Source organism: Notolabrus celidotus, chromosome 2 (assembly GCF_009762535.1).
Source record: "Notolabrus celidotus isolate fNotCel1 chromosome 2, fNotCel1.pri, whole genome shotgun sequence".
NCBI classification, from domain to species: Eukaryota; Metazoa; Chordata; class Actinopteri; order Labriformes; family Labridae; genus Notolabrus; species Notolabrus celidotus.
Genome location: NC_048273.1, coordinates 37,766,291 through 37,791,212, shown reverse-complemented (window position 1 = coordinate 37,791,212; position 24,922 = coordinate 37,766,291). Strand labels below are relative to the sequence as shown.

Sequence of the window (24,922 nt, the reverse complement as noted above, 5' to 3'; positions counted from 1 at the left end):
TTATTTGTCAGTATGTAGACCTGTGTCTTGGTACACAGCTACAAACATGTAGCTATGTGGCTATGCTAACTAGCGCTAGCACTTTTCCATGAAAAATAAAAATCATCCACTAGATCTTCAAATCTGCAGACGTGGGGAGTAAAACCGACCTTTGTGTTTATTAAGACAGCCTACAACTAGCATGCCTCCCTCCTAAGCTCCTTGTTAGCACACGTGTGCAGGTAATGAAAAACAGAGGAGGAGTTGAGTTGTATTTTATACAGTCTATGGGCTGAACAAGCTCCGAGCTCTGACTCCGTGACAGACTGGATATTGTTGTGACGTATGAAAAACACTGAAGTCTGAAACGGCTGGTTTCACACACATTTACAGAAAGGTGGAGAAATCAGAACAGGGGCAGAATGGATTCTTTTCATTTTTCGGGGGGTTTGTAGACATGCCAGGGAAACATATTTCAGGTAGAGAACCATTAAAAAGTTGATTTTGCATGATATGTCACCTTTAATGAAAACTCGTTTGGCTATTGCAGATCATCTGCCTTTTTCAGCCATCGTACCGTGGTCTACATTTGTGTCGATTTAGCGGTATATGACATAAAAAAAGCTGGAGAACCTCTGATCATTTTCATGAAGCAGTAGGGTCCTTTATTAATGATTAACACAGTTATATTTCATTTACAATCTGCTGGGTATGCAGAACATAAATCCTGCATAGGCTTGAGTTTGCATTACTTAGCTTCAATGAAGAACTGAAGCCCTCTTAACGAAAATGTCAGCTTTTCCAGGATAAGTCAAATTTAAAAGGCAGAAAACAACATTTGTGATGCGTTTACCTCAGAGTGTAGAGAATCTTCCCATCGTTCCATATTCTCAGCAGCTGGTTGGGCATTGTAATCCAGTGTGAATCTGCATTCTTGGAGTTCCTGAAGATGGTGTCAGGCAGCCAAATAAGTCCCACCATGTTACTGTTCAAAGTCAATATTTTCATGGTGCTGTTGTATCGGAGTCGACTGTCCGTCCACGTCTGAGCAAAAATGATGTCAATTTGGTATTCCTGAAAAAAAAGAGAAAACAATAGATGAGGTGTGAGAGGGTTTACAGCGCTGTTTGACTCGAAGCCATTTCTTTTCAGAATCATCACTGAAGCCATTCTGTCCTCAGTGAAAGAGCCTCACCTGCTCCTCAGGTGTATTGATTTTCTTTCTAAATGACACTGAATAGGAGGATTATGTGTTTCAGTGACTCGTCTCTGTGTGTCGTCTATCATTCATCACTTTCACCAGCGGGATCTTTTATCATTTTATTGGATCACTGAGCCTGCATGTTGAGCACAGGCCTCACCTGACACCTTGTACTGATTTGCTTTTACACAACATTTGGCTCACAGAAAAAAAAACACTGAGGCTGCTAGCTATCTTAACCTTGGTTACACCCTTCACACAAACTCTTATTGTTGATACCTGTTTGATAAATACAAGGGCTCACAGGTCCCATGAGCTGATCGTTTTATCTGGAGTGCAGAGATAATTATCCTGAGGGAACAAGTAATTATATTGTGCAAGTTATTAGCTTGTTAGTATGCAGCAGTGGTGAAGATGCCACTTGTCATCTTTAGTCATCAATTACCCTGCTTTGCCAGTCATTTGTATTTTGATTGTGTGAATTTGAATATACTCTTATAAAGCTTTTCAGTATGACTGGTGTTTTGTGTGTAACATCAGCGCCCTCTGCTGGTGACCCTGCAGACTTGAGGGATGCACCCCATGTTGTGTTGATTCAACACACTCTTAATACAGTAAAATAAGTTTTTTTTTTCTCGGTGAGCATGTTTTTTTTATATGTGTGATATATTTCAGAAAACCACCAAAATGAATGACTAACGATTTGGTGCTATTTATTAGCTTATAAAAAGCCGGGCCACTCTGTAAAATGTTGATAAAAACAGATTTTGATAGTTTGCAAATAATTTAAAGCCTAGATTTTTACTGAGAATAGTAGAAGGAAAAGATATCAAATGTTGAAAATGAAAAAATATTATTGCCCATTTCACATTTCATGCCATGCTTTCTTCATGTTTTCTCTGGGAACCACAGATGTTATCATCAAATCTGTTACCAATCATAGACTGTATCCATCTGTTCCTGAGGGAATGCTGAACACAATCTAACAGTCCGAGCTAGTGTGAGGTAAAGATGTGGGCCTTTAGCCTTCTCACCAGCAGCTACAGGGTGCCAGCCTGTCAATCAAGTCAGCCATGCCCTTATTTCAGCAAAACTTACAAGTTTGATAAATTTGAAAATACAGAGTTATACAAAATTCACCCTGTACAGAGGGTCTCATTCATGCATCGTGAGCAGCACGAATTTGTGTGTAAACCGTGTGCAGCCGAAATTTCCACGGATTTCTGCATTCATCAATCTTTTAGAAGCGCTGCTCTGTGAGTAACTACTCACAAATCTACACCTGCTCCCGACTGTGTGTAGCGCTTGTGTAAATGTAGGAATACACATAAATACTGCTTGTCACTGTCGGAAATTACAATTTTAATATGTACTGCTCTCTGTTATCAATCAATCAATCAATCAATCAATCAATCAATCAATCAATCAATCAATCAATCAATCAATCAATCTTTATTTGTACAGCGCCAAATCACAACAAACGTTATCTCAAGACGCTATAACAAACATAGGAGGTCTACACCACTCTATGTCAATATATATCTAATCTATAAGAATATATATAGAAAAGAAATGTTCGTCAGAGACGACAGCTTGGCCATAATTCTCCTGTCAGCCACCACCTCCACAGGGTCCAGGACTGAGCTGGCCTTCTTCCCCAGTTAGTTCAGTCTTGCTCTCCTGTATCCTGTCCGCCCACAGCAGGTTTAATCCTTCTAATGTGGTGTTTTTGTCCGGTGTTAGCTCTGTTTGCATGATGCTACTCTGCCAGTATTCCCTCTTGGGTTAGCTCGTCCACCTTATCGTAGATAGATCTTACATTCCCCATAACGGTGGGTGGAAGGACAGGTCCATGTTGTCTTTTCTTAGCTTGCACCTCAGTACCAGCACGTCGTCCTTGCCTCCTTCTCCTCAGCTCGCAGGGAACATTGGGCCTAGCATCGTTTAGCATCAACATGCTACGGGCTGCTGACAGCTGATCTCGTATGTAAACAATGGTAAACCATGGATACACGCAGGATCTCCGGACACACACAGGAACAAAAATAGAAAAAACACCACTGCAGACGTAGACAGTTTGGTGTCTATGGCCAACAAATGAGTTATTAAAAGACATGACAGGCTCCAAATACAAAGAGAACCAAACAGATATGAAAAAAGGTTGAAAGAAGAACAACAAAGAGAGAGCTGCTGCAAGAAGCAGCATATGTGCACAATATGCATATGCCTTTGAGACACGTAATTTAAACATGACAAGATATTAAAAAAATATATATAATATATTTTTACAACAAATAAGTTGGCAATTAAAGCTTTGAGATCTAGATTAGGTTTATTTAGAATGTGAACTACTTGTTAAAAACCACACAGACTAAATGTGCTATCTACATGTTTAATGATACCAATAAAAAAAAATGTTATTATAATAATGAAAAAAAAAAGGTTGTAAAACCATTGTCACAGCCATACAACATATTGCTCACCAGATGGTGTTAATCAGAACGAAATATACCACAGTATAAAAGGACTTCGGTCTCAGACAACGGTAACATTGGCTGAATTTGCACTTCTGCGTGATTTGGGACAAGGTGCTATCTGGAGAGAGAGGAATTTCAGGGACCGGGTAGATTTGTTGGCTGAGAGTGATGAATGGTTGCTTAGTCGTTTCCGACTACCAAGACCAATTCTGTTGCATTTAGGCAACATTCTGGAGCCTAATCTGACGAGGCCAACTAAAAGCAGCCACGCCATACCTGCACGTTTGCAGGTGATCTCCGTGCTGGGATTCATGGCCAATGGGACCTTCCAGCGGGAGATGGCAGAAAGATCTGGAATATCCCAGCCGTCAATGAGATGCATTTTACCGGCAGTACTTGCCGCCATTATTGAATTAAGGCCGGAGTACACTCAATTCCCCTATGGAGCACAACGGCAAATCGAGGTAAAGCGGGGGTTTAGCGCGCTGGCCGACATGCCAAATGTCATCGGTGCCATAGACTTCACACACATGCATCAAGGCTCCATCTGATGATGCATTTGCATACATAAAAAACCTTTTTGCTCTCTATCCTTCTTTCCTTGTGCCATGATTGCAGGGCAGACTGACCAGATGCACAGGTCTGTGTCCTTATATGGTGGTTATTTGCTATTCATGGGCAGGGGTTTATGCTAATTGATGATCACCAGGAGCGCGCTGTCAATTTACGATGGGTTGGCATTCATGATCATAGACTGTATGAAGTATGGACGTAGTATCCGTGAAGTCACCCATCTGTTTCTGAAGAGCTGTTTTGAGGCCAATCGTCGGCGGCAGTCATATTGCTTCTGTGGAGCCAGTGTGACGTAAAGGGGCGGAGTTTGAGCCTCCTAGCCAACAGCTGCAGTGTACCTGCAGGCAGCTGTGCCTCTCATTGGAAGACTAGTAATCTCAATATCTTTGAAATTGCCGTGTTAGAAAAAAAACCCCACAGTGTGAGCTGATCGAGAAATGAGCTATCCAGACTACACTGGTCTTTTGTACCAGGCTGTAAACATGTTTATTTCTGCTGTAAAGATCAGCTTTTTCCCATTCATGTGTATGTGACTTCCGGTACTTCCGGAGCCAGCCTCAAGCAGATCCTTGATGAACTGCAGCTTTTAACACTTCTGCATTGGACTCATATTTTTAGACCGGAGGTTGCCGCTTGGTGCTGATAGAGAAATGAGCTTCTCAGACCTAAACATTTTTTTGAAGCAGGCTGTTAAACATGTTTATTTCTGCTGTAAAGATCGTGTTTTTTGAATGGGTGTGTATGTGGTTTCCGGTACTTCCGGAGCCAGCCTCAAGCGGATCCTCCATGAACTGCAGTTTTTAGCACTTCCACATGGGCTTTGTATTTTAAGACCAGAGGTTTCCGCTTGGTACCAATCTGTGAAAAAGGCAGTGTTGGGGTTACGCGTTACAAACTGATCCGTTAAGAATAGTCAGATTACTTTGTTTACTTTAAAGGGGACATATCATGCTTTTTTCATCAATATATATTGGTCTAAGAGGTCCCCAAAACATGTCTTTAAAGTTTATGCTCAAAAAAACACTTTGAAACTGATTTTGGCATGCCTGAAAAGTCCTCTTCTTCATTCCTCATCAGAACACTCTGTTTTCCCTCTGACCACGCCCCCTCCAGAAGTGGATGTGCCTCGGCTCTCCAGCACGTTGATCTAATGTTTACATGTTGGCTGAATATACACGGCTGCTCAGAGATCGCGTTACTTCAACCCTCTGAATCTGATCCTGACGGAGAAGCGCCTGTAGCAGGACCTTTCTGAACGATTGGTCATAGATTTAGTGTTTCTTGTTGTTTTATTTATCAGTATGTAAAAACGGAGGAGGGATTCAGTATTATTTTATACAGTCTATGGGCTGAACAAGCTCCGAGCTCTGACTCCGTGACAGACCGGATATTGTTGTTATGTAACAAAAACACTGAAGTCTGAAACGGCTGGTTTCACACACATTTACAGAAAGGTGGAGAAATCAGAACAGGGGCAGGATGGATTTTTTTCATTCTCGGGGGGTTTGTAGACATGCCAGGGACACATATTTCCGGTAAAGAACCATTAAAAAGTCAATTTTGCATGATATGTCACCTTTAACAAGTGACGTAATGCCTTACTTGTACAATTGAAGTAATCTGTTGCGAAGTTGCATTGTCATAAAAGTCATAATCTGTTACTGAAAAAAATGCCGTATTTTTCCTTAGTCACCACAAAACAGAAAAGTGCACTGTTTCTGTTTCCCTTTTCATGACAGGTGCATACCAGCAGAGAGTAAACCTACAGTTGTGTCAGTGCTCATGCGCAGCTAGCTAATTCAGCTATAGTGCTGGAGTGAGATGGCAGAGAGGACAGCGTTCACTTTGTGCAAACATTGGGAAATATATTATTTCTAGTTTTAGGGCAAATGGGACAACAACAACAACAATATGATGAAATGTAAGCTCTGCCTGGAGGGTTCTCCCAGATGTGCAGGTTTCATCCTCTGTGGATAATGACCATGTCAGCAGATCCACTGAGTGTTCAATTACTTCTGTCAGGACTACAGTGATATTTCGAAGCTATGAAAAACAAAACTCTGAAATCCAGCAGCTCTGTTTTCATGTGGTCTGTGTTTCTGAGAGCATCCTCAGAGGTTAACAGCATACGTGCCCCTCACTAAAATGTCCCCGTTTCTGTGCAGGAACCTTTGACTCCTGTATCTGGCTGCTGTCACCTCTAATCTGAGGACAATCTATCCAACTCCCTGATTTGCCTTTTCTGTCTCCTCCAGCAGCTCTGTGGTTGAATAATCAGCAAATAAAACAGGAGCAGGGAAGTCAAGAGGGCGAAGAACAGACAGGGCAGGGATGCAATTTTTAAACATTCAAAAATTATTACCAAAGCTGAGGCTGCGGCTGAGGATTGAGGAAGGTCGTGATTTGTTCTGTGTGGGCAACATTTCCGTCACCTTTTAAAGGTTGCTGGTAGGCTGATTGTAAGCCAGGTGAGATCTTTTTAGGTTTTGTGCTTCATATATCTGGAACAAACTCTCTAAAAACTGCAGGTCTACTGAAACGCTCAGCACTTTTTGACTTTCTACATTTTACACGATTTTAGCTTCTATTTGTTTTTCATCTTCTTTTGACTTTTTAATTTTTTTTGATGCTATTGACATCTTATGAAAAGCACTTTGCCTTGTACTGATCTGCCTTGTTGATGAAATGTGCTTCAAAAATTAACTGTCCTTGCATTTTTAGGTTCTAATGCTCACATAATAAAAGGCAAAAGACAGAGCGTCATTAGTCCCCATTAGCAATCCTGGTGCCAGATTGCTTAACCATCAAATTAAGTTGAAGGCAATTCAACAAACAGACTATCAAATAAAACTACAATTTATAAATACATAGTGTTTTACACAGTTAAATGGACATAATCAGTGCCTAAGTAAGTCTCAACTGAGTAACTGCTGGATGCTGGTACATATTTACCAGACAGCTGGAGGGGATATGTCAATTTTCTAAAATAACTCTCATGGCCAAATTCCACCAGATCTGTGTCCGGTCCGTCACTGATCCGTCAAGGCACCGGATCTGATAGGTTTCTATTCTAGGCAATGTGTTAACTTCCACTGGATCCCCCCGGATCAGATACACAAGACTTATTTTTTTGCCGGATGCAGGAGCACGACGCATAAACTCAACAGAGCAGATGGAGCGGGACAGGAAGTCAGGTTTCACCAAAACAAAATGAAAACATCCGGTTAATTTTCAGAATAAAATACTCTGTGTTATCACCAGATCGTATTTCACTTAACTACAACAACAAACCGTCATGATGAGCTGAGCCAGGCCTGGAGTCAACAGGTCAGAGGTTTTCAGAGGACCAGAAAGATAACATGGATGAGGAGAGGAGGAGGAGAATCCTTGACTCAGTAATTACCACAGGAAAACCTCGGTCACATGACTCCAGCTGTCCAACCGGTGGGTATTGATGGACGAGAGAGCACAGAGCCAGACTGCAGTGGATCTGGGACAGACCGGACACGGATCTGGTGGTGGTTTCATTTTATGTTATGTTATTTAAAAATAATAATAAGCCTGCCTCAAATTGAAGCCTGGCCCAAATAAAAGCATGGTGATGTAACAGATTAAAACAAATAAAAGCCAGGGCCAATAATTGAAGTTTTATGTTATGTTAGTTAATTTTACTATAAGTCCCACTTCCAGGAAAGGCAAGTATCTAACTATAGGTCAGGATTCCAGGCTGGCTTATAAAATTTAAAGGGGGGCACAGCCATCTCTGGTCACCCCTGGATCCGCCCCTTTACATTACAGATTTAACGGTACTTGATGCAGCCTCATGATTGGACTCTAAAATAATCCCACATGAAATCAGACCTGATATCAGCTCAATCTATGATCTTTTATTAAACCTAACCAAGCAGTATAGGTGCTGAAACCAACCGAGCTGTGATCGCCTCCAATAGATGACCATAGTTTCATTAAAAACATTTAATGAATTTGATAGGGTTCAAATATTAAATCAGCATTGACATTTGGTATCACATAGAGTTCAAACAGAAGACTTCTGGGTGAAACTTTTCTGTTTGACCTGCTGGCTCCTCCAGCCAATCATAGCACAGAAGGATGGGAAGGAGCAGGAAAATGGAAAATGATTAGAAAGTCTTACTGAGATTTTCAGATTAGTAGCACAGAAACTTGTGAGAAATGATGAGTTAAACTTCTCTGCTGAGAAATGAGAAATAAAGCTGATTTTTTTCTGACACAAACAGGCAATAATTAATAAGTATATATGAGTAAATTGAAATATCTGTAGCTCTTTCATTTGTTTGAAAATGTATTAGGATTTTTAATTAAAGCACCACATCACTGCTCTCTTACATTTATGGAAATTAGATGCAATTTGATGACACAAATTGCTCCATTAGCAGTGCATAAGATAAAATGTGCTCATTATTGTGGCTCACTGTTTTAAGGTGACAAAGCAAACAAGAAGATGACAAGAAACACAGAATAATTATGGGACAAAAAAACATGAATAATGCAAATAAACGTGACTCTTCCAGACCGTCAGAGCTCAGAAAGTCTCAGAGTAACAGCAGGCTTGTCTGGCTCCTCTTTAGCAGCAGTCCAGATAAAGATTTACAGAAATATGAAATTAATAACAGCCTGCCATCCTGCAGAAAATCACACCTTTTCATTCTGCTGTTGCTGCTTGAAATGTATTTGACCTTTTACCCCATCTCTGCACTGGCTTGAATAGCTCACCAATTAGACTGAAGTCTATAATCAGGAGAACAGCGGGGTGCTCATGACCTTTAATTGTGCAGAGCTCAGGGGATTGAAAAAAAACTGAACATTAGCCAGGATTTAATGACCAGAGCAGGAAAAGTGCTGCAAATCAAATCAAATAAACTGATCTAAGCAGAAGCTTTCACGCCTGGAAACAGTGAGCTTCAGACCGGCAGAGAGAGTTCGGTCTCTAATAATGCACCAATATTTCCAGCCTTGTAATCTCTTATATAATTTCACATCAGAAGGTAATTTTAACTATGCTGAAAGAGTATCGATCTCATTTCTCCTCCCTGCTGCCAGCAGCTGCTTTCAGCCTCTACAGCCGACGATGCTGGGAAGAAAGTGGGTCTTTTACCTCACGGCCTCAGAGGAGCTGCTAAAATAAGGCTGCTGATTTAGAGGTGCTATATATACCTGCAGTAAAATCAAAGATACCGTTGTACATGAGGAATAAGCCCTGTATGATGAATCCATTCGTGTAGACTTATTAGATGCTGAATACGACATGGAACTAGTCCCCGTGTTGCTGACCTTGTTTTAGAGTCAGGAGACGAGGCGCAGGCTGCAGAGAACAAACTCACAAGATGGCAGATTTCCAGGTGGGCAGTTTTAGCAATGTCGAGTGAAGTCTGTAGAAAAATGTCTAAATGGATGAGACACCATCATATTGCACAAACATTTTCCTTCAAACTAAATCTACACTACCGTTCAAAAGTTTGGGGTCACTTAGAAATGCCCTTATTTTTGAAAGAAAAGCACAGTTTTTTTCAATGAAGATAACATCAAATTAATCAGAAATACACTCTATACATTGTTAATGCTGTAAATGACTATTCTAGCTGCAAACGTTTGGTATTTAATGGAATATCTACATAGGTGTATAGAGGCCCATATCCAGCAACCATCACTCCAGTGTTCTAATGGTACATTGTGTTTGCTAATCGCTTTAGAAAGCTAATGGATGATTAGAAACATCTTGAAAACCCTTGTGCAGTTACGTTAGCACAGCTGAAAACGGTTTTGCTGGTTAGAGAAGCTGTAAAACTGGCCTTTCTTTGAGCTAGTTGAGTATCTGGAGCATTACATTTGTGGGTTTGATTATACTCTCAGAATGGCCAGAAAAAGAGAACTTTCATATGAAACTCCACAGTCTATTCTTGTTCTTAGAAATGAAGGCTATTCCATGCGAGAAATTGCCAAGAAACTGAACATTTCGTACAACGATGTGTACTACTCCCTTCAGAGAACAGCACAAACAGGCTCTAACCAGAGTAGAAAGAGAAGTGGGAGGCCCCGGTGCACAACAGTACACGAAGACAAGTACAGTAGAGTCTCTAGTTTGAGAAATAGACACCTCACAGGTCCTGAACTGGCAGCTTCATTAAATGGTACCCGCAAAACGCCAGTGTGAACGTCTACAGTGAAGAGGAGACTCCGGGATGCTGGCCTTCTAGGCAGAGTGGCAAAGAAAAAGCCATATCTGAGACTGGCCAATAAAAGGAAAAGATTAATATGGGCAAAAGAACACAGACATTGGACAGAGGAAGATTGGAAAAAAGTGTTATGGACAGACAAATTGAAGTTTGAGGTGTTTGGATCACACAGAAGAACATTAGTGAGATGCAGAACAAGTGAAAAGATGCTGGAAGAGTGTCTGACGCCATCTGTTAAGCATGGTGGAGGTAATGTGATGGTCTGGGGCTGCTTTGGTGCAGGTAAAGAGGGAGATTTGTACAAGAAAAAAGGGATTTTGAATAATGAAGGCTATCACTCAATTTTGCAATGCCATGCCATACCCTGTGGACAGCGCTTGATTGGAGCCAATTTCCTCCTACAATAGGACAATGACCCAAAGCACACTTCCAGATTATGCAAGAACTATTTAGGGAAGAAACAGGCAGCTGGTATTCTGTCTGTTGTGGGAGCAGCTTGACCGTATGGTACGCAAGAAGTGTCCATCAAGCCAATCCAACTTGTGGGAGGTGCTTCAGGAAGCGTGGGATGAAATTTCTTCAGATTCCCTCAACAAATTAACAGCTAGAATGCCAAAGGTCTGCAATGTTGTAATTGCTGTAAAGGGAGCATTCTTTGATGAAAGCAATGTTTGAAGGACAAAATTATGATTTCAACTAAAAATCATTATTTCTAACATTCTCAATGTCCTGACTATATTTTCTATTCATTTTGTACTCACTTGATCAATAAAAGTGTGAGTTTTCATGGAAAACACAAAATTGTCTGGGTGACCCCAAACTTTTGAACGGTAGTGTACATATAAGCCAAACAAGACCACCACCAGTGTCTGCTCTAAAGCTGCTGTGTGTATGTCAAAATGAATGGGGACATCAGTGTTAGTGTTACTAAAGTTGTCAGTTAATAAAACAAATATTGTGCATGAGCAAAAATCAAAGAGAGTCTCACTGCATTGTTTCACTAATGCCTGCATTGATGCTAGAAGCTTCCAGAGAGTTACACAGTTAGCACCACGTTCTACTCTTAAATATATGCAGCTAGTTTGACCTCAGGCTTCAAAATGAGCATTACTATCTAAACCTAATATACGCCTCTATTATCACATCCAATAAATCTGGATGTAGCTGTATTCTGTTGGTCCCTAGAGTTTATCAAATGTGTGTTTTAACTTTAGATGTGGCTCTCTCCAGATTTTTATCTTTGTAGTTGTTTATCAGTCGGGGGAATGACGACAGTATCAGATTTTTTTTATGATTAAATGACCAACAAGACAGAAATAAAGCCATCTTGAATGTTACATCACAGGAAATGTCTGCTGTGCAAACATGGTCTACTGTCAAAGCATTCATGGTCTGTCCTCAAATGTCTGTATATTAATTTGTCCGGGGCTCCTTTCTTTATTTTTCCTTTATTGGTATTCTACCAGATCCGTGTCCGGTCTGTCTCTGATCCACTGCAGTCTGGCTCTGTGCTCTCTCGTCCGTCAACACAAACCAGCTGCATTTTTAGAACTTAGCACACAGCAGGACCACCGGACAGCTGGAGTCATGTGACTGAGGTTTCCCCGCTGTAATCAATGAATCAAGGATCCTCCTCCTCCTCCTCTCCTCATCCATGTTATCTTTCTGGTCCTCTGAAAACCTCTGACCTGTTGACTCCAGGCCTGGCTCCGTTCATCATGGCGGTTTGTTGTTGTTGTTAAGTGAAATACGATCTGGTGATAACACAGAGTGTTTTATTCTGAAAATTAACCGGATGTTTTCATTTTGTTTTGGTGAAACCTGACTTCCTGTCCCGCTCCATCTGCTCTGTTGAGATTGATGCGTCGTGCTCCGGCATCCGGCAAAAATAGAAGTCTTGTGTATCTGATCCGGAGGACTCTGACCTGCCGGATCAGAGACACAGCCTGAATGCAATGGAGTGGATTCAGTGGAAGTTAACACAATGACTAGAATAGAAACCTATCAGATCCAGTGCTGTGATGGATCAGAGACGAACTGGACTGAACTGGAATATTGCGGTGAAGCTGTGCTGTGGTTTCTGACACCAAGGTGTTAGCAGAAGATCCTCTAAGTCCTGGAAGTTGTTAGGTGGAGCCTCTACAGTTCTCCTTCTTTCATGGTCCAGTTTTGATGCTCACTGTAGGCCCTCCCAGCGGGGCATAGGAGTCAGCTTTACTGGTCCAGAGCTACGCAGCCGCATAACACGACAAACTGCGATGCTCCGTGTTCTGACTCCTCTCTATCAGAAACCTTTAACTTTTTTAGAGATCAGAGCTCCTGTAGTTCTTCTGTTGTGTCAGACCCCTCTCCTTCCTTGGGCCACTTTAGGAAGATAATGATCGCTGCAGACCGAGAACACCCCACAGGAGCTGCAGTAATAGAGACACTCTGACCCAGACGGCTGGACATCACAATCCGGTCCCTGCAGACACATTTTTACTCTTTTCTAGCATTTCAGACTTTGTAGTTTTGCTCTTCATGGAGTAAAGCTCAATTCCAGATTTGTCAAATTATTGTGGTTTATATTAATTAGAATGAAATATTTTGGCTGGAAATAATGCACTTAAGACAGTCTCTTAAACAAAAGAGGTTTGGGGTTTTCCCTTTCTGGCGGTGTGGCTTCGTTTCATCCTTTAGGTTGGGCTACTTGTCATTAAACTTTTTATGTGAAACTTTTGTGAAAGCCCTCTTTGTCTTTGAAATAACATCTCTCTTTTGCACAGAGTCAGGTCCACAATGATTTGGCTTTGAGGTTGGGTTGGGAAAGCTCTGACCCCAACCCCATCAAACACATTCAGGATAAATTGGAACGTGGACCGCTAGATGAACCTTTTCACCCAACATCAGTTTCTGACCTCACTAATGCTCTTCTGCTGAACAGGAGCAAATCCCTGCAGCCGGACTCTTTCGGAAAGGCTGAACCAGAGGAGTCGAAGCATCTGGAAAGGTTCACATGAAAATGAATGAGCACATGCACCTGGCTAACGGAGGACATTAAAGGCCACATTTGTGAATAACTTGATCACTTCATTTGAATCTGCATAAGAAGACAAATACATTTTCACAAGTCTTTAGCTTACACATTTAAGAAAGAAACTTCAATGTTTTAGGCAACAGAGAAAGGAAGCGAACACAGCTTGCTAGCAGTTTTGCATCTTTGCAAGAGTGTTAAGAGCAGAAAAGAAGACCTAGAGCTCTTCAGACTTGTCTTCACTATGCTGAGTGCCATGGGTAACTGGTTTTACAGACAGCATTGAGTTCAGCAAGCGAAGTCACAGTAAGGAATCAGAATTTCAAAGTCAGCCAAAGATACTTCATGTTCCAGTGAAAATGTGCTAACTTTTTGTCTTAAACACATCTTACCTGCTGTTATGAGAACACATATCCTACACTCTCAGTCTGCTCAGTTAAGCTGCAGAGGAAATGTCAGTCTGCAGGAGTCTTATGTTTCACCTGCAGGACTCTCTTTAGAGCCTTTGTTCAGCCTGTGTGATGTGAAAACAAGTTTCTGAGTAAACATGTGCATCCTAACACAAACCACAGAGAGCCTCTTCTGCATGTCTGCAGCAGCTCCTTCAGCTGAATCCTCGGTCACACTGAACAGAAGAGAAGGATCCAAACTGGCCTAAAGGACTTCACAGACATGTAGAATGAGAGCTGAGAACATCCAAAGACATCCGGCATTACTCTGTTTGCACTGATGTGACGGATGATGTGAGATTCACGTGGAGGATTTTTGACCAATGATTAAAGCCCATCTTCAGCCCCACATTGAAATGCCTAACTGTACAAACAGAGAAACATTTCTACGGTCTCTGTGGTTAATGTTTCTATTCACGACAACTGTAAATATTATCTTCAGTTTTTACTATAGATATGCACGAACAGGATGCAATGGTTTGTTCAAGGTAACAAGGTACCTGTAGTTTCTCAGTAGATTCAGATTAATGAGGGGAGAGTCTGTTGCATTACGTTAGCTCTTATTCCGCCTGATGAATAAACAGCTGTGGTCAACCACCTGCACAAACAGAAGCTCTCACTGCAGGAAACATGATGGTGACCTGGTTCATTCACCAGCTAATGATTTAGGTGTTGACTGTTCTCCTGTTGATGAACCCCTCATTACTCCACAGCTCCATCCTTCCTCCAAAACTTTCTCAAACCACTTTCATCTGTGTGCATGCTCATAAGGGGATACCACATTGAGTGCCATCCAAAACCTCTCAGTGTGGCAAAGGAGTGAGAGGAATTTTAGACCCCCCAACACAAAGTCTGCACAGACATGCTGACTAAGTGTAAACCTACATTCTTGTGGTGTCAGACACATCAAAAAAGCAAGTTCTGAGTTGGAAAATACACGTGAACACTTGCTCAAGTCAGAACACATTGGGAAAAGATTTTGTGCCAATTTGTCACCAACATGACGGACACAGGAAAGATTTGTTAATGTCCAGAAACTTTCTGCTCAAGTATACTTTCTAATATGGAAATTCCCTTAGTGTTTCTCCACTTAAAGCTAGGGTTGGTAGTCTAGGAAGTCTAGCATGAATTTGAATGTAGCATTTCCTCAGGACTCCGTCTAACCCCTCTCCTCCTCCCTCCGGAGCTCCTCCAAAACGACCCCCACCGGCTCACATGCACGAGCGCCGCTGACTTGCGACCATATGATGGTGACTGATTCAAAAGTCCTCACCAAAACATTCTCATAGTGAAAGTTAAAAACACAAACAAAAATGGCTGCTGTTAGCACTCACAACTGTCATGCTAGCATTATCCAGTTGTCATGGTGACACGATATCAGGAGAAAAGTTATAACACATATATAATACTGTAACAACTCTACTGTTTGTTAAACGTGTTCAGTGTAGATGCTCTTAATTCCTACAGTGTTGACAGTCAGTGAAGGCATCAGGAGAGGTGTAGAGAGTGCGAGCGGGAGAGAGGAGAGACAAGAGGAGAAGTTCTTCATTCATTCAAACATTGATTGTTGCTTTGTTGGTTGGCGTGATCACGGCCGACAGTGACCGGTTATTAAAGATCAACGTGTTTACGACTTGGCTCGTCATCACTACAGCGTCCAGACAGACGCTACAATACATCTACATTTCTGTAGGACTTATTGAATGTCATTCATTCTTTTGCTTGTCAGAGCCCCCGTGGTGAGAGCTTTTTAGACTCTGATCCGGACTACAGTCCTGAGCAAAGCACCTCATCGGGTCAGAGGGGACATGCCCAAGGTCAAGCGAGAGGGGCGGTCAGTAGAGTCAGGGGAAGCAGAGGCAGGAGACGGGGACTCGGAGTTCACGCTGGGGAAATGTACGCACAGGAGGAGGGCAGAACGGCTGGACGGGATTTGAATGGTTTAAAATTTTGGCACCCAAAAAAGGCTGATTGGTTGTTGTTTTCCCAGGTTTACTCCGGCTGTAGATGGCAGTTTTTCTTTGCTCTTTTTTAAGAACACATTATGTGTTGATTGCCATCAGGACATAAAGATCATTTTAACCAGTATAACAAAAAGTGGATCTAAATCTGATTACCAACCCCAGCTTTAAAGAGAGACTCATCAGTAGTGGTATCTATTAACAATAATCTATCTAAGTCTTCATAACAAGCTAGGTACGTTAGCTAAAGCTCTGCAAAGACAGTCCACACATCCTCCTTACAACATCATTTACAATTTAAAGTTCTATGTTGTGGCTTGCATAAAACTGATTATATAAAGATGAATTGATACAGTCATGAAGATATGCAAATCTACATTTCAATATTGGTAACTCCTTTCAGTCTTGAAATCAGTGTTAATTTCGTTAACAAAATTATGACGATAAATGTTCGTCAACGACCCATTTTTCATGCCGAGAACAAGACTATGACGAGCTAAAGTGCATCACTGATAATAAAAACTCTGACGAACGTAGGTTTAGTTTTTGTTGACGAGACGATGACGAGATGAAAACTTTAGTGTTGGACCGTCGGACATTAAGAATCCATGTTTCCCCCTGTGCTGTGTGTCTTTAAAGATAAAAGTGATGACTTCCTGTGACAGGCTGAGTTATTATCTGAGGGGCTCAGTGTTAGCTTGGTCTCTACCTGCAGCAGGTGTGCTTTATGAACCAGCTCTCCTCCCCCCGGTGTGTGTTAGTGACACAGACACAACTGGGAGACGTCTGTTTAATATTTGATGTTTGATGTTTTTGCCGCAAAAATCACTGTAAAAAGCTCCACGTCTACAGCTTGATTTAATCCGGTTTGGTGAAACATCAGACACATTTAGTAAGTCTTGATCAACTCTTTGTCATCAAAAATGCAGATGCATTTCAGAGTGCCGTGAACTGACTGTCTGTCCAGTGCGCCTGTCACTGCTGGTACATTCAAGGACCGTCGTAAATGTGCAATACAGTCCTCTCATGGTATTTTTCTGTGAATCAAGAGAATCTAAATACAGTCACAGTGGTCACATCTACAATGTTTTCTTTTGACTTTTTAGCAGGGACAGGCTGAATTATTTAACTTAAGACAAAAGTGTTAAAGGAGTGAAATGTTGACGATTTGAACACTTGGTATAACCCTGATACCGATATCTGATCGACTTCATGAATTATTTAAAGAGTGAAGATGTTTCGACAAAAATCAAAGACTAAAGTGTTTTGAGTTTTCATCGACTAAAACTAGACTAAAACTATAAAGGACTGAAAAGACCAACATGTGACTAAAACTGACAGGCATTGTCGTCTAAAGACTAAGACTAAACGCTAAAATTAACAATACTTGAAATGTAACCTCACAAATCAGATTGGTTGGGCAGATTCCACGTCTGTCATCAGAATCCATCTTGCAAAGCTTAAAGCTGATAAGTTTGTTCCTGGTCAGAGAATGTTTGGACCAATCAACGTCATTTTAGGAGAAAGAGGCGGTAGCTACGGGCACGGTTTGTGAATGCAAAACTGCAAACAATGGTATATGTTTTGTTTCTTTGATTGGCCTGTAAAGAATGTGACAGACAGAACGTTCAATCATCCTCTGAGCTTTATTTTGAAAAGTTCTGCCCTTCCCAAACACCTTCTATGTACAGATGGATGGAGATGTGAAACCGTCTATCTGGCGTGTCAGGTTACTTGAAAATTGAAAGTTTGTATTTGTTCTTACCATGAAGCGTTTGACATACATCTTTTTCTACAGCGCCGCTCGAGTGGCTGCTTGTTGCAGCAGCTCTCTCTTCGTTGTTCTTTTTTCATATCTGTTTGGTTCTCTTTGTATTTGGAGCCTGTCATGTCTTTTAATGACTCATTTGTTAGCCATGGACACCAAACTGTCTACGTTTGCAGTGGGGTTTTTACTATTTTTGTTCCTGTGTGTGTCCCAAGATCCTGCGTGTATCTTTGGTAACATTGTTTACATAAAAGATCAGCTGTTAGCATCCTGTAGCATGTTGATGCTAAACGATGCTAGGCCCGATGTTCCCTGTGAGCTGAGGAGAAGGAGGCAAGGACGATTTGCTGGTACTGAGGTGCAAGATAAGAAAAGATGACATGGATCTGTCCTTCCACATACCGTTATGGGAACTGTAAGATCGATCTATGATAAGGTGGACGAGCTAACCCAGCACCAGAGGGAATACTGGCAGAGTAGCATCATGCGTACAGAGCTAACACCGGACACGAATGCCACATTGGAAGGATTTCACCTGCTGTGGGCGGACAGGATACAGGAGAACAAGACTGAACTAACTGGTGAAGAAGGCCATCTCAGTCCTGGACTCTGTGGAGGTGGTGGCTGACAGGAGAATTATGGCCAAGCTGTCGTCTCTTATTTCAAATGTTTTTATTGGATTTTTTCAATCAATTACAAGTTATACATTATGCAAAACATTTGCAACCCACCCACCCCACCCCCCTGGGAGACTGGCCAACAAACCAAGAGTAAAAAAGGATAAATAACCAATTACATGAGTAGATAACAGCAAAATAATAACAAATATCAAGCTGTCGTCTCTGACGAACATTTCTTTTCTATATATATTCTGATAGATTAGATATATATTGACATAGAGTGGTGTAGACCTCCTATGTTTGTTATAGCATCTTGAGATAACGTTTGTTGTGATTTGGCGCTATACAAATAAAGATTAATTGATTGATTGATTGATTGATTGATTGATTGATTGATTGATTGATAACAGAGAGCAGTACATATTAAAATTGTAATTTCTGACAGTGACAAGCAGTATTTATGTGTATTCCTACATTTACACAAGCGCTACACACAGTCGGGAGCAGGTGTAGATTTGTGAGTAGTTACTCACAGAGCAGCGCTTCTAAAAGATTGATGAATGCAGAAATCCGTGGAAATTTCGGCTGCACACGGTTTACACACAAATTGGTGCTGCTCACGATGCATGAATGAGACCCTCTGTACAGGGTGAATTTTGTATAACTCTGTATTTTCAAAGTTATTAAACTTGTAAGTTTTGCTGAAATAAGGGCATGGCTGACTTGATTGACAGGCTGGCACCCTGTAGCTGCTGGCGAGAAGGCTAAAGGCCCACATCTTTACCTCACACTAGCTCGGACTGTTAGATTGTGTTCAGCATTCCCTCAGGAACAGATGGATACAGTCTATGATTGGTAACAGATTTGATGATAACATCTGTGGTTCCCAGAGAAAACATGAAGAAAGCATGGCATGAAATGTGAAATGGGCAATAATATTTTTTCAGTTTCAACATTTGATATCTTTTCCTTCTACTATTCTCAGTAAAAATCTAGGCTTTAAATTATTTGCAAACTATCAAAATCTGTTTTTATCAACATTTTACAGAGTGGCCCGGCTTTTTATAAGCTAATAAATAGCACCAAATCGTTAGTCATTCATTTTGGTGGTTTTCTGAAATATATCACACATATAAAAAAAACATGCTCACCGAGAAAAAAAACAACGTATTTTACTGTATTAAGAGTGTGTTGAATCAACACAACATGGGGTACATCCCTCAAGTCTGCGAGATAACATTTGTTGTTATTTGGCACTATACAAATAAAGATTGATCGATTGATTGATACAAATAGTGAGAAAAACATGCAGATTAAAAACCCCAGATTAACAATAAAAAAGGCTACGAAAAAACAAATAAAATCAAAAAATGTTTAGGAGTAATTTTTGTGATTCTGTGTAAAGTTCCTGTTTTAACAGGAGTGAGGGGAGTTTTTCCCAAAGCCTGCAGCTTGATCTGATCCTTCCACCTTGATGGAGTGAGTTCCATTTTACTGCGACATCATGTTGGCTATGTCCATTATTTATAAAGACTTTAGAGACACATGAATGCACTGTTGGGCTGAGACAAAATTAATAAAATGTAGCAATATTTCTGAACAGGATTTTTTTGGTTTGCGTGGCTAATGAGTAACGAGCTCATGAACCAACAGAAGTCAAAATAACAGACCAAACTCTGGACCGCCTGAAGAGGAGCACTTGTGGCGACACCTCGATCAATGATGTCTCCACAGGTGTTTCTCATTAACCCTCCTCTTTGTCCTGGCGCCGTTTAACTTCTCAAAGATACTGAGAGGGAAGTGAAAAGTTTAATTCCCTCGTTCATCACTCTCCCTCCTGTCCACTAGGTGTTAAGATGGGTCACACTGAACAGATTCACTCTCATAATAGAATATTTCCCCATCAGTTTTCTAATCAGGTGGACAAATAGGAGTATTACTCATTATTGAAAGCCTCCACATGGTTTAATGTGGACTCTGATACGTGGGGAATTATTCTGCCACAGTTTACACGCCATTTAAAATGACCAGAATACAAATCAGAGCGTGACTGGGCTGACTAACAGCTCAGGATGGAATAAACAGCTGGGATGTGAGGCAGCCTGGTGCATCCTCCTACCATGATAGCACACAGCTCCTTGACGCCTGCAGAGCTGCAGCTTTCAGTGCAGAGCGAGGCGATGCATACGACACTGAAAACTTTCCCCTTCATGCTAATACAAACAAAAAGAAGTCTGGGGAGTATTCCTACAAACACCACAATCTCTATGTGAAGAGCAGCTATACAGGTGATATAACATGACTGGATACTCAAGTCTTATACTCTGGTCTTAGTTAATGCTGCAATCTGATTGGCTGCAGGGTGATCACACCTACTTTATGGGGTCCATATAACATGTGTACTCATCATCCTATTCCAGAGTGCTGGTGTTGCTCTTTTTACTTTTCACTAATGGTAAACAACTTTTCTTTTACAAAGTACATTAAGAAATTTCAAGTTAGCTCAGCTTAAATTAAAGGCACTGTGAGAAACTCCCATGTTCATTCTGGTGCCCCCTCTGGATGAAATCGGTAGTGTTTATTTCAGTATGAAGACTGCATTTCCCATGAGCACCATCACCCACTGTGATGAAGATGTGTCTCTTGTCAAAGCGTGCATTTCTTTTGGAGGCAAATGGATGAACACAGATCTTCTTGTCTTCGTTCAAGACAACTTGTATCAGGATGCAGAGTGATGAGGTCATGTTTTGATTTGTAGCTGCATAACTAAATCAAGCAGTGAACTCAAAGAACGAGAAAACAAAGCCATCCCGATGATAGACAAATCATTTTGATGCAAACATACAGCACCAGAGTTACTCCTGGGGACTCCTTAACACAAGACTTCTCCTATCCGCACCGGTCCGGCTCCGTTCTCTATTGTCCGTCAACACCTACAGGTTGTGTTTTCGGAGCAGGACAGCTGGACAGTTGAAGTCATGTGACTGAGGTTTTGAATCAACAATAATCCTCCTCCTCTCCTGATCCATGTTATCTTTCTGGTCCTCTGAAAACCTCTGACCTGTTGACTCCAGGCCTGGCTCCGCTCATCATGACGGTTTGTTGTTGTAGTTAAGTGAAATACGATCTGGTGATAACACAGAGTGTTTTATTCTGAGAATTAACCCGATGTTTTCATTTTTCTTTGGTGCCTGACTTCCTGTCCCGCTCCATCTGCTCTGTTGAGATTGATGCGTTGTGCTCTGGTATCCAGCAAAAATTGAAGTCGTCTTGTGTATCTGATCCGGAGGGCTCCGACCTGCTGGATCAGAGATCCAGCCGGAACGCAATGGAGCGGATCCAGTGGAAGTTAACACACTGACTAGAATGGAAACCGATCAAACAGACCGGACACAGATCTGGTGAAATTTTGCTGTAAGAGTTAGACGAGACCCTGCCACTTCATCCTGCTCACCTTGTCATTAAAGTTACTAACCATAGACCTTTCTGGAGTCCCTGAGCTCCCTTGTCTCGTAGATTCCTCTGAGCTGCCGTAGACGTCCTCCTGCTGCGGACGATCTGGACTCCAGCTGATACAGACGTGCTGGACTCCAGCGGCAACAGCTTCTACGACTCGTCTCATCACTATCACCTCTCTCTCTTACTCCCCTCTATCTGTCTTTCCAGACCCAACTCAGTCGAGGCATGATGGCTGTCTAACATGAGTCTGGTTCTGCTCGAGGTTTCTGCCTGTTAAAAGGAAGTTTTTCCTCACCACTGTAACTAGCTAAATACTGCGATGTGCAATGCTCATGATGGATTAAGGTGGGGTCAGACTGAGTCTTACCCTGTCTTGGTGTTGGGTCTCTGTTCATAATTTGACATAGAGTGGTCTAGACCTCCTATGTTTGTAAAAGCGTCTTGAGATAACGTTTGTTGTGATTTGGCGCTATACTAATAAAGATTGATTGATTGATTGATTGTCAGGGTTCCAATCTGTTATAACAACCCACATAATCCCTGTATATAGTATACACCTTTTTGGGCATTGTGAGTCCAAAAGAAATCCACAAATGGGTAAATGAACAAACCATAAATAAAAAACAAGCTTTGAATAGCCTCTTAAACTTATTTAGTTATTGGGTCATGTAGTTTTTACATTTCATTGCTGCACCATTTATATTTGACATTACCTTGAACTGAATGATGAAGATAAAAACTGGACCCTTAGTTCAAGGTGAAGGATTTAGTCTTTAGATGTGAATTAATCTGAACATTTATAATTTATGGTCTTGCGCTTAAACAAAATCTGTGCCACAAGTGTTTGACTCATTCCTATGAGTTCAGCCTTGGTCACTGCACCAGATGTACAGTAAAGTAGGGCGAAGCATGTAGCTCCAGCTCTGCAGTGTGAAACTGACTCTTTGTGATTATGCAGCAAAAGGCACACGGTGCATACAGGATCTGTCCTGTGCTTTGAGACGTCATGTCATGCTCCTTGAAGTTTCTCCTCGTGCCCTCATTAGAAGCAGCTAGAGGTCACTTTGAACAAGGAGACAAACTTTCAGCATCCACCTGGTGTGAACTGCTGCTCGGAGCCTTTGTCAGGTGCACAGATACAGTTTGTTAGGACTGGAAATCCCTTACCCAGGGTTTTATTTTGGGTGCTGTGATGCAACAAAACCATAAATGTGTGAGTTTTGGCAATGACTAAGGAACATTGGAACTCTGTGTTGCCTGAAAGGTGCACCCAAGCTCCCAAACCAGTGCATGCTGGGAAGGGCTAGACCCTTCAGGAGAGAAATGTGTACAGAGAACAAATTAAACTACAGCTGTCACGATATCATTTGTCATCCCATGATTATCATGGTCAAAAAAATTGCAATAAGGATTATATATAATATTTAAGAGAAACATAGAAAACAACCAACGCTATCAGTCAAATGAAGGAAAGACGACGAGGGTAGAGCGACACGTTGCTTCACAAACTTTGTTCAAATATTACTCCAATACAAGTGAAAGTTGCTCTGTCAGATTATTACTTGAATTAAAGTCCTGGAGTACTTGCTTTTAAAAATACTTAAGTATTCAAAGTACTTTTTAAAATATCTAAAAATGTTGTATTATCACAAAGCATGAGTGCATTCAAGGAGTACATTCTGTTACATTATGTTTAGAAACCATTACTTGAAATCTCTAAAAACTATACCATGGAATAAAAACAGAAGCTAAGTTACTCCAAGCACAGACAACGTAGTTTGAAATGATCATCTGGAATGAACCAAACGTTTCGTAGCTCAACACGCTCTCTCAGGTTGGACAGTGAATGTTTGTATGTTTGAGCAGAGTGGGAAACAGGGAGAACATTTCAAACCATACGTATCATTCTTCATTTAAAAACCTCTAACACGGGCTGAAGATATGACCATGGGTGCTCAGGTGGAGAATTATAGCCATCATTACCACCTCTACATGAACTGCCTGATCTGAGTTCAATTTGCTCTGTGTTTGCTCCACGTTCAACCATGGAGACGCACAATATACAGGTACGACTGAACCACTGAGACAAGCAGAACTACACAAACACAGTTTACTGTCTTAGGGATCAGGTTTCAGAAAGAGAAGGAAATTCATGAGCTGACTTCAAAGCTAAAGTAGAGAGTAACTAGAGCACTGATAGAAATGTAGTGGAGTCAAAAGTACAATAATTGTCTTCTGAATGTAGTGGAGTAAAAGTAATAAGTTCCCCCAAAAACAATGCTCAAGTAAAGTACAGATACTCAAAACATGTACTTAAGTACTGGTGAATTTACTCTGTTACTCTCCACCACTGGTCATCAGTAATAAGTGCCTTGAGGTAACATTTATTGCTAAATTAATCATCCATTTCTATTGAAGTTCATAGTTATGTTTTATCTGAGTCACCAGCCTCGTAACAGAAACTTCCAATTAACTAACTAACTTCTAATCAGACGAAAAAATACCCCTTTTCCTTTTCCATCTTCTCTTTTATGCGATCAAAAAATCTCAAGAAAACATCTTTGGAGTACAGGAGGAGTACCTCGCTTTAATCGGCCATCTCATCTGACATGATCCGTCACAGCAACGGATCTGATGGGTTTCTATTCTAGTCAATATGTTAACTTCCACTGGATCTGCTCTGTTGAGTTCCGGCTGCGTATCTGATCCAGCAGGTCGGAGCCCCCCCGTATCAGATACACAAGACTTCTATTTTTGCCGGATATCATCATCCAGCAACTGCCCCAAAGATTCACCAGCTTAAATGGGACTGTGAACATGTTTGAGGCAATTCACCCCAACACACTGCTGCAAGCATAAGATGAGGAGTTACACCAAGCTGCCTGGCAGCTTAGTGAGCACTGCAGTCGGGACATCGCCCCCAGCTTCGCTGGCCAGCTGCTTTCTTTTAGAACCTCTTTCAGGGACCAGATACCAAAGCAAAAGTGTGTTAGGGATCTGACAAATATGCTCATTGTCAACCACTCAGCAATAACTTCTGCATTGAGTGAGGTTTGCACCTCCCTACTTTTATTTTTAACTCTTCCCATCACGGTTGCAACTTCTGAGCGCTCATTCTCCAAGATAAAACTAATTAAAAACCCCTTGATGAGCGCGGTGGGACAGGAGAGACTGAGTGGACTTACCATGTTGTCCATTGAGAATGAGAGA

General features: G+C 41.3%; 1 protein-coding gene across 1 annotated transcript in view; it reads right to left on the bottom strand.

Annotated features, from left to right (window-relative positions):
• Positions 1–24,922, bottom strand: part of LOC117825736 (gamma-aminobutyric acid receptor subunit gamma-3) — a 143,304-nt gene that overhangs the window by 48,792 nt on the left and 69,590 nt on the right. Inside the window, exon 4 of the mRNA XM_034701669.1 lies at positions 833–1,053. Within this exon, the coding sequence (XP_034557560.1) occupies positions 833–1,053 (221 nt within the window). The remainder of the gene's footprint in view (positions 1–832; positions 1,054–24,922) is intronic.